This window comes from Strongylocentrotus purpuratus, unplaced genomic scaffold, assembly GCF_000002235.5.
Source record: "Strongylocentrotus purpuratus isolate Spur 01 unplaced genomic scaffold, Spur_5.0 spur5_contig_852, whole genome shotgun sequence".
Lineage (NCBI taxonomy): Eukaryota > Metazoa > Echinodermata > Echinoidea > Camarodonta > Strongylocentrotidae > Strongylocentrotus > Strongylocentrotus purpuratus.
This window is the reverse complement of record NW_022145560.1, coordinates 876914-891641: the sequence shown is the minus strand read 5'-3', so window position 1 is coordinate 891641 and position 14728 is coordinate 876914. Positions and strand designations below refer to the sequence as shown.

Sequence of the window (14728 nt, the reverse complement as noted above, 5' to 3'; positions counted from 1 at the left end):
GTAGCAAGATATGTGTAATACAGCATTATGACGTTCTTAAAAGTATACTTAGATATTTCATCAAGTTGAGTTTCAATGTGCATAATCCTTCAATAAAATACAGATATTAGGTACGCATAACTCGAGTATGGCATTAGTGAATTATGCAAATAGATATGACCGTAATCAAACAGTACCAGTGCCAGGCAGTACCAGTGTTTATTCAAAAAATATTTATGAGCGGGAATTACACCCCTAAGGGAAAAAAAATCTTACTTATTTAACTTGTTATAACGAGAGGGACTGCTGAGATGTGCGTGGGTGAACGGTACGCTGTGCAAAGGTTAACTATAATGGTTCCTGTTATGAATATCAGTGGGAATTCCCACTCAATAAAACAAAACTTACCCACACAACTGCATTGCTGAATGAAACATTATCATATGCCTCTTACTGAAAGCAAAATCGGCGTTAGAGCTACTTCAATCGTAATGTAAGTGCTAAAGAAGAAGCGTTAAGTAATTTCACAATGTTGTACCGGGTAGGCCCTATTAATCATGGAATGCATTATGTTTAACATTTTCAGTGCAATAATAGCCAGCTTTATAGTATTTACAAAATATTTCACACTTTTATTTGAGTTGGCCAATTAATTCACAATTTTATTCTTCTTCCTCAGGTCGTGTGCTTGAGTTGTCAATGATGGCTACTTCATTGAAGCATGAGGCTTTCCATAAGAACCTCGAATGTCCTATCTGCCTGAGCTTCTTCAAGGAACCCAAGAACCTGACCTGCTCTCATACCTTCTGTAAGGGTTGTCTTGAGACTCTCCTGGAGTCTCGTGGAAAGTTGTCGTGTCCTACGTGCAGGAAGAAGACTTCGGTTCTTGGTGGAGACGTGGGTAGACTGCCATCAAACATAACAGTCAGATCACTTGTTGAAGATGTGGAGACGCAGGGCCGTGTCTGCTCCAACAGTAATCAAGAAAAAGTTTCATTGCAAAGAAAATGGAACAAATGTCGAAAACATCCGAACTACGACGAAGAATGTTTTTGTCTCAACTGTAACAAGTATGTCTGCTGCAAGTGTGGCCTATTAGAGCATGCAAAGGATGCTCACACTATCCTGGAAGCAGGCGCACATGAAACTGAGCAAAAGAATCACGTCGAGAAACTTGCATCAGAAGCGGATGCACAGATACGCAACGTTGACAAGTATTTTACTTTCATCGAGGACCAGCGTAAAAGGGTGCACAACATACAGGAACGACTCAATTGCGAAATAGATGCGACTTTTGAGGAATTAGTTGAGAAATTGAAGGAAAGAAAGAGGGTGTTGAAAAATGAAGTTGGGCACAAGCTAGGGAAACTTAGGACTTCGTTGAGAGAAATGGAGAAGCCGATTCGTAAGCAGATATACGAGATTAAGAAGGTTCTGGACTTGGTTAAGAATGGTCTTAGTTTTCCTCTCCAGACAGATGCTCTGACCGCACATAAAGCGACGTGTGAACAGCTGGAAGAGCTTCTGAACCGGATCAGGCCAGATGAGGAGCTGCCCAGAAGAACCGCTGAGGAAGGTGAAAGAATTGGCTTCAAGAGTCAGGGATCGGATGAACTCCAGTTGGGCCAGCTAACACATACCAGGGAGGTCCCTACACATACAAAGTCTAAATGGGTTCTGCGCACGGAAGTTCCATTACCTGCTGGAAAAAACATGAAGGAGGTGGTATTGTCACCAAAGAATGAGATAGCTGTTGGTTGTGGAGATGGAGGAATAGTCATATATTCTTCTGAGGGCATCATACAAGATACCGTTCTGAAATCGGTAAATGTTGGTGCCTTACACTTCATGCCTGATGGTGGATACGTCATACGCGACACTCATAACAGAATTTCCTTGTACACAGAGCTTTGTGAAAAGCTTGATGTAACGTTTGAAACAAAGGATGTTACGAAAGGTGTATGTGGTGGTCTTACTGTAGGCAAGGATGGGCTAATCTTCATAGGTTACGATGAATGCACGAAAATACAGGTATTTAAGCCAGAAGGGGGGAAGGCAATTAGAGAGATAACGTGTGACGGATTTGTACCAAACGAGATGTTTGCGCTGACATCCAATCAAACGATTGTCGTTAGTACGAGTACATCTAATTTCCACTTTCCGTCTCAGGTAGAAGTGATCAACGATGTGTCTGGTGCTATCATTCATAGCATCCGCAAAGATGGTGATTACTCTTACCCTGTTGTGTGTCAGGATGATTCAGTTATCATTGCATGGGTGAAGCGTGATCGGCGTCTAGTGAGCATTGTTCAATACACAAAAGAGCTCAAATACATCAAAAACATTATCACTAATTTTAAGATAACGAAATCGTATTACGGCTTTTTGCAAGCATTGAATACGGGAGAGATTGCTTTCTGCACTCGTGATATGTTATATATCTTCCATGAGACATCGTGTGCAGAATTGTGATTTAAATCAAATAGTCGGTCTAGACTCTGCTCTATTATAATGCTATCATTATGTTGACCAATTTTATTATGCCGTCTACAGTGGACTATGTAACGTTTATGCTTATTTAGTATGAAGTTGTTGCGCTCATTATTGCAAATGGCTGTTATTTGGTTAACTTTGCCCAATGCCTGGCAGCACAGCCGGGTGCACCCAGTGTTCCTTTTTTGTGTGTGATTTGCTATTAATTGTTTATTTTCAACTCTGTATTTTGATATCATGTGTTTTCTGCCAAATAAAATAATAATAATAATAATAATAATTTTATAGACAGATGAAGGTAGATAATCAAAATCAGAGACGAGGGGAGGAGGTAGCACACCTTCTAATCGACTGAAAGCATACATTGCAAATATAATACACAGCCAGGCATATTCCTGCTATTACGGGGGATGAGCAGCTGCCTCCTTTAATGGTATGTGTAATACTGGAAAGATTATCTTAGTGTTCATGGTAGCGGCAACGTATTGTTCTCAAAATATTACAATGTATCTGAAAACGTTTGTTTTGAAATATGCAAAGAGAATTATAGATATGCAATTTGTCCAAGGTCGTTTAATTATTTCTTTCTCGTCTCTCTTCTCGCCTCTTCTATCCGACATAATTTTTTTCCCAACTGTACAGTGTATCTACCATCTATATGTACATGTACTAACATACAGTTGTATTTGTATTTCTTGGCATGCATAGCAGTGTTTCATATATGTAACAGTACTAAGCACAGGTGCAATATAAATGATGTCTTTTACAAAGCAATGTTTTCAAATTGTATATGTATCATCTCCCACTGAACTGTTCCTCTCTTCCTCTCTCTCCCTCTCTCTCTTCCCCTTTCCCTTTCTCGCTTTCTCCTTTCTCTCTTTCTCTCTTTCATTCTCTCTCTTGTCTCTCCTCTTTGCCATCCAGTATGATGTACGTTTAGTCTATGTCTGCTACCAAAAATAGACATTTGTATCTGAAATTCTTAACAATTGATAAACAATTGATTTTAGATCTTTGCTGTGACTTGTTCTATTAATGTGACATTGATTGTTGTCATGTAACTTTTCTGCAATTTATTTAAGTTAGTATTGTCTGTTTGGGAGTCAAATAATTCCCCTGGCTCACAACAGAGAGGGTAAATTATATTGCATTGTTATGTTATCTATGTTATTTTGTAGTTTTTTGTCTATGATATGTTAATGTTTTGTTATATTTTATACAAATGTGAGCCATAAGACGATTTTTATGCCTTCATTTTATTTTGTGCATGATAATAAATTAATTCAATTCAATTCAATTATTTCATGTATTAGTTAAGATGGTATTTGTGTTTCTTTGTTTGTTTTGTTAAGGATACTTTTATAATTTAGAACCTCATTTATTTGTATATACCCATAGTTGTTTACTGGATCTGTACGTATAACATTTATTACTTTTAAGGGGTCTTATGCTGTAAAATCCCTAATTCCCGTAACTCTTTCTAACTCTCTTTGCTTATTATGCATTTATATTTCACTTATTCATTCGGCTAGGTTTATTACAATTTCCTTTGACTCAGTCCAAAGACTGATACTTTTAAGATTTACATATTTGCATTGTTCAAAATAATATTTAAAAAATTAAATACATTCACAAAAATGGACAAGGAACAAAACTAGATTAGAAATTAAGAAGAATTGTTTCACTTATGAACGCACCTCAAATCTATAATAAATTTAAACAAATATTTCGAATTATAAAGACAGAAAATGAGAAATTAAAAGGAACAAGCTGGGGAACTCGACAGAATGAAGAGAGAGAAAAAGATGACGGGCCTTTTGAGAAAAGGTAAACGATTCAAGAGTGCCATTTTATTTGTTCTCGGTTTACATTCGAATCCTAATACACGCAGCTTAACGATTAGTTTATTTTTATTGGGCATATATTATGTATACATATTTATGTCGTTACAAACATATTTAGAAATGTCGTACTATGTGCGTTGCAAGGTAAACAGAGTAAATATGACAGTGAAATAGATACCGATGATTTAGTTTGAAACTATAGATCATATTTTAGATCGTTACACTATACCGGTAGCAAGGAACCCCTGATGTAAAAAGGGGAGGGGGGAAGAATGTTATATTAGTCTATATCCGAACGTTGTGAATTTAATGTTCTATTTAAATTTATTTTACTAATTTAAAGATTAATTATTTCATGTCATATTGATTTGCTCTATGTACGTTTATATTGTTAGACTTGTAATGTTGGTGTATATAAATAAACAATTTCTGCTTTTATTTGTCGCATGTGCATAACATGTTTGTACGAGATCCTTTAACATTTTTAAGAATTCCCAGTTATCTTTTAAATTGGAAAGGAAATCAGTATTTTATATACCTTAATTTATATTTCTTTTTTTTTTATCTAGGTATTCTAATATGCATTAAAGTTAAAATTCCCCTTCCTTACTAGGTCTATGATTCTTTCATTGTAGATTAATTAACTTACTTTATTATCTTTGTAACAGCATAGAGACATCCCTGCATTATTGCGCTAAAAAGCATAATTATTATTATGATGAAATTATGCCAGTTATCATGTTCCATATAAATTATGTTACAAATTTCGTAATTATTTCAATAATGTTTTCTCAAAGATAATAGAAGGAATAAACTTGAAGCATGAATTTGATCACTGATATTTCCAGAAAATAGTTCTTTGTCCACTGACATTTGTGTAAAGAAAAACAATCCTAAAGAAGTGAAAGACCGAGTCATGAAAAGTATTGATTTAAATAATACATGCAGGAGGTATATGAAAGCTTCTGTAGATGATATTCGTATGATGTGTTAGCGGTTAAAATGGTAGGCGTAAAGGTCAGCAATCAAGAAGAAATCGAAATACCAGAAGACGACTTTTGCCATGATAATAATGTTCCATCGACATTAGTATGAGTAAAGACTTTCCGTCCTACATCGAATGATGTCATACTGTCTTTAACATTCTTTGCATCAAACGACAGACTCGTTTCCGAGTTTTCATCAAAATCTGAGGGCCTTTAAGTTCAATCTGCTTGCTTTTCTTCGTCGTCGACGAAGGAATATTTCCTTTCAAGCCAACATTTCCCAGGGACTCGGTTATTTCCCCTTTACTAGTATATTTATCATGTTTAATAGTTTCATTGGAAGTTGAGTGTGATTTGAAGGCATCGTCAAAATTAAAAGTCATCCTTATCTGTCGCCCTCTACGGCACAATGCCATGGACTTGGAACTGATTCAAGACTTTTCTCACCAACAAAGCACTCTGAGCCATGCATAACCTTGATGGTTGCATATGATAGGGCGTATATAATAATAATACTATTATATATAAATAACGATGATGATGATCATGCATGATAAAAATAATGACAATAATGATAATAATGATAGTAATAATAATAGTACTATTTTGATTAGTTATGACGATAATGCTGATGATAATGATAATATCAACAATAATAATATTTTGAGTTGTGCCACAAGAGAGAAGAGACTCTCAAGTTTCGAGAAAATACCCCAAGAAATTAATGATTTTGTGTACACGACAACGGAAGAGTTTTTCATGAAAACGTCACAATCCACTGACCAAATAGCCAATTTTAGATTCGAATAGTTTTAGTGATCTGATATGTAAAACATTAGTCCGTTTTATTTCAAACTTTCACCAATCTGATTCTGACCTTATTACGAAGGTTGGATTGCCATTTGATACCATGTTTCTAAGCGCATGATACTGTATGGATCCTAACAAAGAGATACCAGAGAGAGGAGAGATGAAGATGAAATTTAGAGAAAGAGGATTTTGATGCTCACCACCATCTGTGTTAAGATGAAGATAATATCATCACCCGACATTTGACGATTCTACAAGTAACGTTGCCTTAGATTAAACACATTGTGTTATGGAACTGATGTCAAGTGTTTTTCTTCTTCTTCTTAGTATCATGTAAACGACATGGATTTTCTCATAGACTCTGGATTATTTAAGAAAAGAGAGAGAGAGAGAGAGAGAAAGAGAGAGAGAGAGAGAGAAAGAAAGAGAGAGAGAGAGAGAGAGAGAGAGAGAGAGAGACAAAAGAGTGACTTTGCCTGGAAACCTCAAAAACCTATTTACGATTCATATTAGTCATACCATGCTGTACGGACTGGCACACTCTTTATATCATGTCACAGTATCGTTGGTGAATAAGATAATCATACGCCTGGTCTTCTAACAAGGGTACCAGAAGAAAGAAAACACATTTGAAAGGAGCACTCTGAAAGGAAACGTACCTAGATTGAATCATTTGTTATAATGTTCACGCTGGTAGGTTTTTACATTAAAAAAAAATCGTGATGACTGATTGTAACCTGACGAGCGTGGGTGCTTAGAAGCTCAAAAACATGTTTGTCGAATAGATTTTTTCGACTAAAATTACAATAGAAAACTTTTTAAAGTGTAAGCATGTCCAAATTTGGGTACTAATTCGTTCCTCTTTGATACAAACATTTCTCGTTAATATAATATACGAGAAAAACTCAAACAGACATACATCTGAAGTGAGAAATTGAAACTTTGGACATTGATATTTTGGATGAAACATAAATCGTAATAATAAAGTAAACTGTTTAGAAAACATTTTCATATATATGATCAAGAATATTAACGTAAACTTGAGACAATTTGTTTGTCTATTCCCCCATTTCCTCCTCCGTTAGACATACTCTCAACACCCCTATTCACACACTACTACCCCCCCCCCCTCCTCACCATGCGACGCACGACACATATAGACGACACATACACACCATCCAACCCCACTTCCACTGTTCCTAGCCTCCCCAGATGTTATGAATATTTTCTCAAACATTATGGGGCAATTGTCATTCAGTTTAAGTTTCTTATGTTAGCATAAATTTCCTTAGATTTAGATTTTAATACATAAGCACATGTTTAACAATTATAATAAAACGAAACTCGAATGTAAAAGTCCAAAACATAATCAAATAACGGCTGGGAATCAACCAAAGCCTGGCATTTTCTTACCCCCCCCCCTTAATAACTTGTTTACATTAACAAAAGAAGATTTTGAATTGTCTAGATTCGCTAAAGTGTAGTAAGTAAAATGTACTCAGATGCAATGACAGTTGATATATATTGAAGCCCCCCCCCCCCTTTCGTCATTTACACTAATTTCCCTCTGTCTAGGAACAGACTAAGGTCTCCACTTGTTGAGTGGAATGTCCAGGCCACCTTATCAAGTGATACTATTTACGTCATAATGCCTATCAGGACCGACTCACTGAGCAAGAGATATGTATTCTTTTGTTTGGTTGTTAGCTCTAGCTATATGTATTTCCACTGGTTTCGTTTTAAGATCCCATGATCCAAATGACTTGCATCAGGGACCTGCTTAGTGTCACGTCACCAGACGGTGAAATACAGCCCCACGTACGCAGCTAATGTCTTTCATTTCATGCGGGTTACCCGTCACTTTTACATGCAAATCTGATGGAACAAAGTACATTTGTGCAAAGGGAATCTGCATTAGATTGAATTCTAGAGCATTTTCTTGGACACACTGTATGTTTTGGCATCTGTCAAACCGGATTCATAACCAAGAGACAAGCTCTGTTCTTATCTTGTGAAAGAGACATTGTAAACGCCTTTATAACAAGTTCTAGAATAGACCTCTCATGTCACTTGTTGCAAATTGGACTGGTTACATTTGTTCTGAGTAGTGGACTCGACGCCTCAATCCATGATTCATTTCGCATTTAGCAGGATCTACGCAAACAGTGAGTATAATATATAATTGTTGACTCGTATACATCTAAATTGTGTTGTTCCAAGAAATATTGGATATACGTATGAAACATCATCTAGTTTGACTCGGTTCCCCCAAATAGCAAATAGGATAGGGGACTTTGCATTTAATGAACCTATGTAAAAAAAAAAAAAAAAAAAGGGTCTTTCCATTGAAGACTTGTTGTTGTTGTTGATGATCATGGTGATGATTCGTGATCTCATGTCGTTTGTCTCTTTTCCTTTTTTTTTTTACCTCTATACGTTGATTGTAGTTTTTACAGTATCTGCAGTTGAATTGTCTATTCTTCTTAATTTCTTAGTCCTAATTGACACTAGACCTTTTTATACAACATGTTAAAGAGGACGAAAATCTGGAATTATGTGACAGGTGCCCCTGTGCCCCCCCCCCCAACCAAACACGGATCCGCCACTGTTGCAGTATATTCGGGAGAGGAAATTTCTTGACATTTTTACCTCTGACAAGTTTACCTCTGACATTTTTCATCATCAATAGTGATATGTCAGTTCATGATAGGTTCAGTGACCCAATCAACATTGTATATCAAGTGTCACATCAAGTTCCTCGGTCTTGAGTCATCCGTATCAGCGTTTCATACCCTGTTGCTCCACATTCTTTGATTACATCGTCTAGAAAGTATTTACTAGGTCTTCCCCTCTTCCTCTTTCCATGAATACGACCTTGTATGACTCTGAGCATCAATCCCTCATCATGCCGCATTTTGTGTCCAAGCCTTTTCTTCTGTCTCTCTCTAATCGTTTGAATCAGCACCCGCTTTTCTTCAGCTCAACGCAACACTTCTTCATTCGAAACTCTGTCCCTCCAAGACACACCTAGTAATTTGCGCCAGCACCACATTTCGACCGCCTCCAATCGCTGCATGTCCTTTTTAGTGAGTGTCCACGTCTCTGCCCCATGCAGCACATTATTATCTCTGACATCTTTACCTGGCACCCCAAGCCAATACAATCCAGATATTTATAAAGCGCCAATATCTAGTTACCTAATCAAAGGCGCAAATGACACTAACAAACTACCAAAAACGTATGTTTATGATTCACCCAAATCTATATGTAATATAGAGCAACATCTAGCGATTTAATTGTAATTTGATGTTTTAAGACAAACAAATTTTCTTGTTTTCTACACCAACATACTAAATTCGTAACATCATCGTCTCAACAGTTAGAAGTCGGCACATATTTTAGGGAATAAATATGTTACATAGCTTTAATGTCGTACCTATGTTATTAGAGAGAATTATTTGTATCAAAGCAGAACGCAGTAGTTCCCAACTTTGTATAAATAGTGTTCCATTGTATTATTTTACTCGAAAGAATCGATTCGACAAACAAGGGCGGATCCAGCCGGCGGCAGGGGAGGGGGCCCAATTCGTGAGAAAATATTTAGTGGCGAAACAGCTAGCCGGAGAATAATTTTGCCCCCAACAATCGAAGATCGCACCCCCCCCCCTCCCACTTGAGCACCAGGGGAAGGGGCCCGTCTTCAAATAAAGGTAAAATTAACGTGTTTTTACCTATTTTTTCCCCAGGGGAGGGGCCCTCACTGGATCCGCCACTGTCGACAAACATGTTTTTGAGCTTTTAGGCACCCACGCTCCACAGGTTTAATTCAATCAGTGATCATAACAATAATTCTTTAGTGTAAAACCTACCAGCGTGAACATCGTTACAAATGATTTCAATCAAGGTACACTTCCTTTCAGAGTGTTACTTTCAAATGTGTCTTTCTTTCATCTGTTACCCTTGTTAAAGCCCAGGCGTATGAAATATCTAATTCACCTAAACCTATGAAATATCTAATTCACCCTGACATGATATAAAGAGTGTGCCAGTCAGTATCATGGTATGAGTAATGGGGATCGGACATAGATTTGTGTGGTTTCCAGACAAAGTCACACTTTGAATTTCTCTCTCTCTCGTTGTCTTAAATAATTCTTCAAAATATAATTCTTTTTCATCATAACATAATAATTGTATTCACTTTATACATGTACAATTCTCAAATTACGATATAATTTTTTGCTGAATGGAATCTGTTATAATATGAAGCAAACTAAAACCCTTTCTTTCTCTTGCTGCCCAACCCCAAACAAAACACCATCCCATACAAAAGTCTTGCAAAAGAACACACACACACGCACCACAACAATGCGTTCCCATTTACCCACGCTCACAACCAACATGGCGGGGGACAAAAAATTACAAAGCTGAGACAAAATAAGGCTAGGCCTATATTATGCTTCAATACTTTTTTCTGCATCGTTCGAATTTCATGGACCTTATTTTAAACATTGTAGGGAAATTATCGTTCAGTTTAAGTTCTTAATCTTTTAACATTATACATTTCCTTAGATTTTGATAATAATAAATAAGCAGATGTATAACAATTATAATAAAACGAATCTCGAATGTAAACAATCGGAACATAATCAAATAGTGAGTAGGAAACCAGAGCCTGTTATACTCTTAACCCCACCCCCTCTAATAACATGTTTACATATGCAACTGTACAGGAGATTTTGAATTGTCTAGATTCGGTATAGTGTAGTTTTAAATGATTAAAATTGTGGGAAATGTACTAGTTATGATACATGATAATATTCTTTGCAAGATATTTGGTGCAGGATTTATAAAAGGTGTGCTGGCAAATCATTTAGACAGGTTCCAGCAGGTACATTTTCTTACAAGTCTACACGTTTAACAAAATGCATCGCTAATTTGGCAGGGAAAAAAACCCATTATAATTCGAGGGTTAAACCCAACAAATAGAATATTTTTTGCAATTCGAAACGTACTGCATGAAAGATGAAAGCACATGATCTGGCTAGATATGTCTCAACGTTTACTACATGTACATTTAGGCCTACTATCTGGCATTCCCAGTCGATAAACAAAAATACTCATGCAACTGCATTGCTGAATGAAACATTACGAAACGCCTCATAAATACTGAAAGTATATTAATATAATCGCCGTTAGATCGCTACTTCGTAACGTAAGTGCTAAAGAAGAAGCGTAAAGTTATTTTATTATGTTACCGGGTAGGCCCTATTAATCATGGAGTGCATTATGTTAAACATTTTTTAGTGCAAAAATAGCCAGCTGAGTATTTACAACAAATTTCACACTTTTGATTGAGTTGGCCAAGTAATTCACATATTTGTTTCTTCTTCCTCAGGTCGTGTGCTTGAGTTGTCAAAGATGGCTACTTCCTTAAAGCATGAGACTTTCCATAAGAACCTCGAGTGTCCTATCTGCCTGAGCTTCTTCAAGGAACCCAAGATCCTGACCTGCTCCCATACCTTCTGCAAGGGTTGTCTTGAGTCTCTCCTGGAGTCTCATCAAAATCTGTTGTGTCCTACGTGCAGGGAGGAGACTTCGGTTCCTGGTGGAGTCGTGGGTAGATTGCAATCAAACATAACAGTCAGATCACTTGTTGAAGATGTGGAGACCCAGGGCCAGGTCTGTACCAACAGTAATCGAGAAAACAAATCATTGGAAAGAAAATGGAACAAATGTCGAAAACATCCGAACTACGATGAAGAATGTTTTTGTGTCAACTGTAACAAGTTCGTCTGCTGCAAGTGTGGCTTATTAGAGCATGCAAAGGATGCTCACACTATCCTGGAAGCAGGCGAACATGAAACCGAGCAAAAGAATCACGTCAAGAAACTTGTATCTAAAGCGGATGTAAAGATACGCAACGTTGACAAGTATTTTACTTTCGTTGAAGACCAGCGTGAAAGAGTGCATAACATACAGGAACGACTCAATGATGAAATAGATGCGACTTTTGAGGAATCAGTTGAGAAATTGAAGGAAAGAAAGACGGTGTTGAAAAAAGAAGTTGGGTACAAGCTAGGAAAAATTAAGACTTCATTGGGAGACGTTGAGAAGTCGATTCGTAAGCAGATAGACGAGATTAAGAAGGTTCTGGACTTGGTTAAGGATGGACTTAATTTCCCCCTCCAGACAGAGGCTCTGACCGCACATAAGGCGATGTGTCAACAGCTGGAAGTGCTTCTAAACCAAATTAGGCCAGATGAGGAGCTGCCCAGAAGAACCGCTGAGGAAGGTGAAAGAATTGGCTTCAGGAGTCAGGGATCAGATGAACTCCAGTTGGGCCAGCTAACACATACCAGGGAGGTCCCTGCACATACGAAGTCTGAATTGGTTCTGCGCACGGAAGCTCCACTGCCTGCTGGAAAAATCATGCGCGGGATGGTGATATCACCAAACAATGAGATGGCAGTTGGTTGTGGAAACGGAGGAATAGTCATATATTCTCCTGAGGGCATTATACAAGGTACCGTTCTGAAATCTGTAAACGTTAGTGCCTTACACTTCATGCCTAATGGTGGATACGTCATACGCGACACTAACAACAGAATTTCCTTGTACACAGAGCTTTGTGAAAAGCTTGATGTAACGTTTGCGACAATGAATGTTGTGAATGGTAGATATGGTGGTCTCACTGTAGGCAAGGATGGGCTCATCTTTATAGGTTACAATACATGCAAGAAAATACAGGTATTTAAGCCAGAAGGGGGGAAGGCAATTAGAGAGATAATGTGTAAGGGATATGTACTAAACGAGATGTTTGCGCTGACATCCAGTCAAGCGATTGTCGTTAGTACGAGAACATCTATTTTCCACTTACCGTCTCAGGTACAAGTGATCAACGATGTGTCTGGTGCTATCATTCATAGCATCCGTAAAGATGATGTTGATTATCCTTACCCTGCTGTGTGTCAGGATGATTCAATTATCATTGCATGGACAAAGCACGATCAGGGTCTGCTGAGCATCGACCAGTACACAAAGGAGCTCAAGTACATCAAAAACATTCTCACTGATTTCAAGATAATCGTAACATTTAATTGCTATTTGCAAGCATTCAAGACGGGAGAGATTGCTTTCTGCACTGATGAAAGGCTTTACATCTTCCATGAGACATGGGAGTAAATTTCAGTTTTGCAGATGAAACGTGGAGTTGATCAAACTTACAAACCCAAACATTTCAGATTATTATTCGGTCCAATTGAACAAATGCACCATATCTACTCTTGCCTGCATGGTTTCCGTTGTCATATTAGTCACCAACATACTCAGAATAAAAATATGTATTAAGGCACCTCGTAGCATGTCTGAATATGAGTATATTATGAGTACCTTACTGCCCAATAATTAGGATATATGGGGCACCTCTTGGCCCAAATAATTATGAGATGATGGTTCATCGATTGTCGGGACCTTAAAACTCCCGGATGCACCGCAGTCCTCTCAGTGCCCCTGCCTTGCCAGCCTGTGCCGAAATGTGATTTAAATCAAATAGTCGGTCTAGACTTAGCTATATTATAATTCTATCATAATGTGATTTAAATCAAATAGGCGGTCTAGACTCCGCTCTATTATAATGCTATCATAATGTGATTTAAATCAAATAGTCGGTCTAGACTCCGCTGTATTATAATGCTATCATAATGCGATTCAAATCAAATAGTCGGTCTAGACTCCGCTCTATTATAATGCTATCATAATGTGATTCAAATCAAAAAGTCGGTCTAGACTCCGCTGTATTATAATGCTATCACTATGTTGACCAATCTCATCATGCCGTCGACAGTAGATTATGTAACGTTTACGCTTATGAAGTATCAAGACGTTGCTCTCATTATTGCAAATGGCAGTTATTGTGTAGACAGTTGTAGGTAAATAATTTATTTTATTTATTATTTATTTATTATTTATTCGGCAATTCACACAAAATAAAACGATGTTAATAAAGGTAAACAATCATTAATAATAATAATAATAATATTAATTACAAATGCATAATTTTCCTGGAGGTCCTCTGAGTGCATCAGGTGGCTGCCGGGGAAGAGGAAAGCAAACTAAATCACTGTAATCGTAATGGACCCTCTTCCCGACCAACTGGTGCACCCAGAAGACCTGTAAAATAGAGCATGAAGGTAATTAAAATGTATTTGTAAAACATTTCATAAACAAACCATCTAACAAAAGCAAGCTGGAATTCAAATTAATACGTATGATAACACTAGGTCATGACACGATACTGATCATTAACATGTGGAATTAAGTCTGGCTTAAAAAACTATTGCAAACAAAAGACAAGGGGAGGGGTAGCACACCTTCTAATCGACTGAAAGCATACGTTGCAAATATAATACATAGTCATTCTCGCTATTACAGGGGATGAGCAGCTGCCTCCCTCCAATAAGAATAATGTACTTTATGCTGTTAGACTTATAAATATGATGTATAGACAAAAATACTTAAGCAATTTTGTGTGTCGCATATACATAAAATGTATGTACGAGATCCAGTTAAGTTTTTAAGATTTCCTAGTTATATTTTGAATCAGAAAGGAAATCAGTA

The 14728-nt window shown here is 37.2% G+C and overlaps 2 protein-coding genes across 2 annotated transcripts; both read left to right on the top strand.

The window, feature by feature from the left end:
- The first annotated feature begins 681 nt into the window (after nucleotides 1-681).
- Nucleotides 682-4894, top strand: LOC105439194 (tripartite motif containing 13-like). Its single transcript, XM_030994810.1, has 3 exons — nucleotides 682-1803; nucleotides 2149-2277; nucleotides 4886-4894. Exons 1-3 carry the CDS (start codon nucleotides 682-684, stop codon nucleotides 4892-4894), a joined length of 1260 nt encoding a protein of 419 aa, XP_030850670.1.
- Nucleotides 4895-11523: 6629 nt separating this feature from the next.
- On the top strand, nucleotides 11524-13294 carry LOC115928083 (tripartite motif-containing protein 2-like). The gene is made up of 2 exons (XM_030994799.1): nucleotides 11524-12580; nucleotides 12998-13294. Exons 1-2 carry the CDS (start codon nucleotides 11531-11533, stop codon nucleotides 13292-13294), a joined length of 1347 nt encoding a protein of 448 aa, XP_030850659.1. The 5' UTR covers nucleotides 11524-11530.
- Nucleotides 13295-14728: the final 1434 nt, after the last annotated feature.

Bases quoted from the DNA above. Each gene is read 5' to 3' on its own strand.
- LOC105439194 (XM_030994810.1), top strand. From the start codon at position 682: ATGGCTACTTCATTGAAGCATGAGGCTTTCCATAAGAACCTCGAATGT. The intron at 1,804-2,148 runs GTAAATGTTGGT...TTTCCGTCTCAG, and splicing joins AAGATACCGTTCTGAAATCG to GTAGAAGTGATCAACGATGT.
- LOC115928083 (XM_030994799.1), top strand. From the start codon at position 11,531: ATGGCTACTTCCTTAAAGCATGAGACTTTCCATAAGAACCTCGAGTGT. The intron at 12,581-12,997 runs GTTGGTTGTGGA...TTACCGTCTCAG, and splicing joins CACCAAACAATGAGATGGCA to GTACAAGTGATCAACGATGT.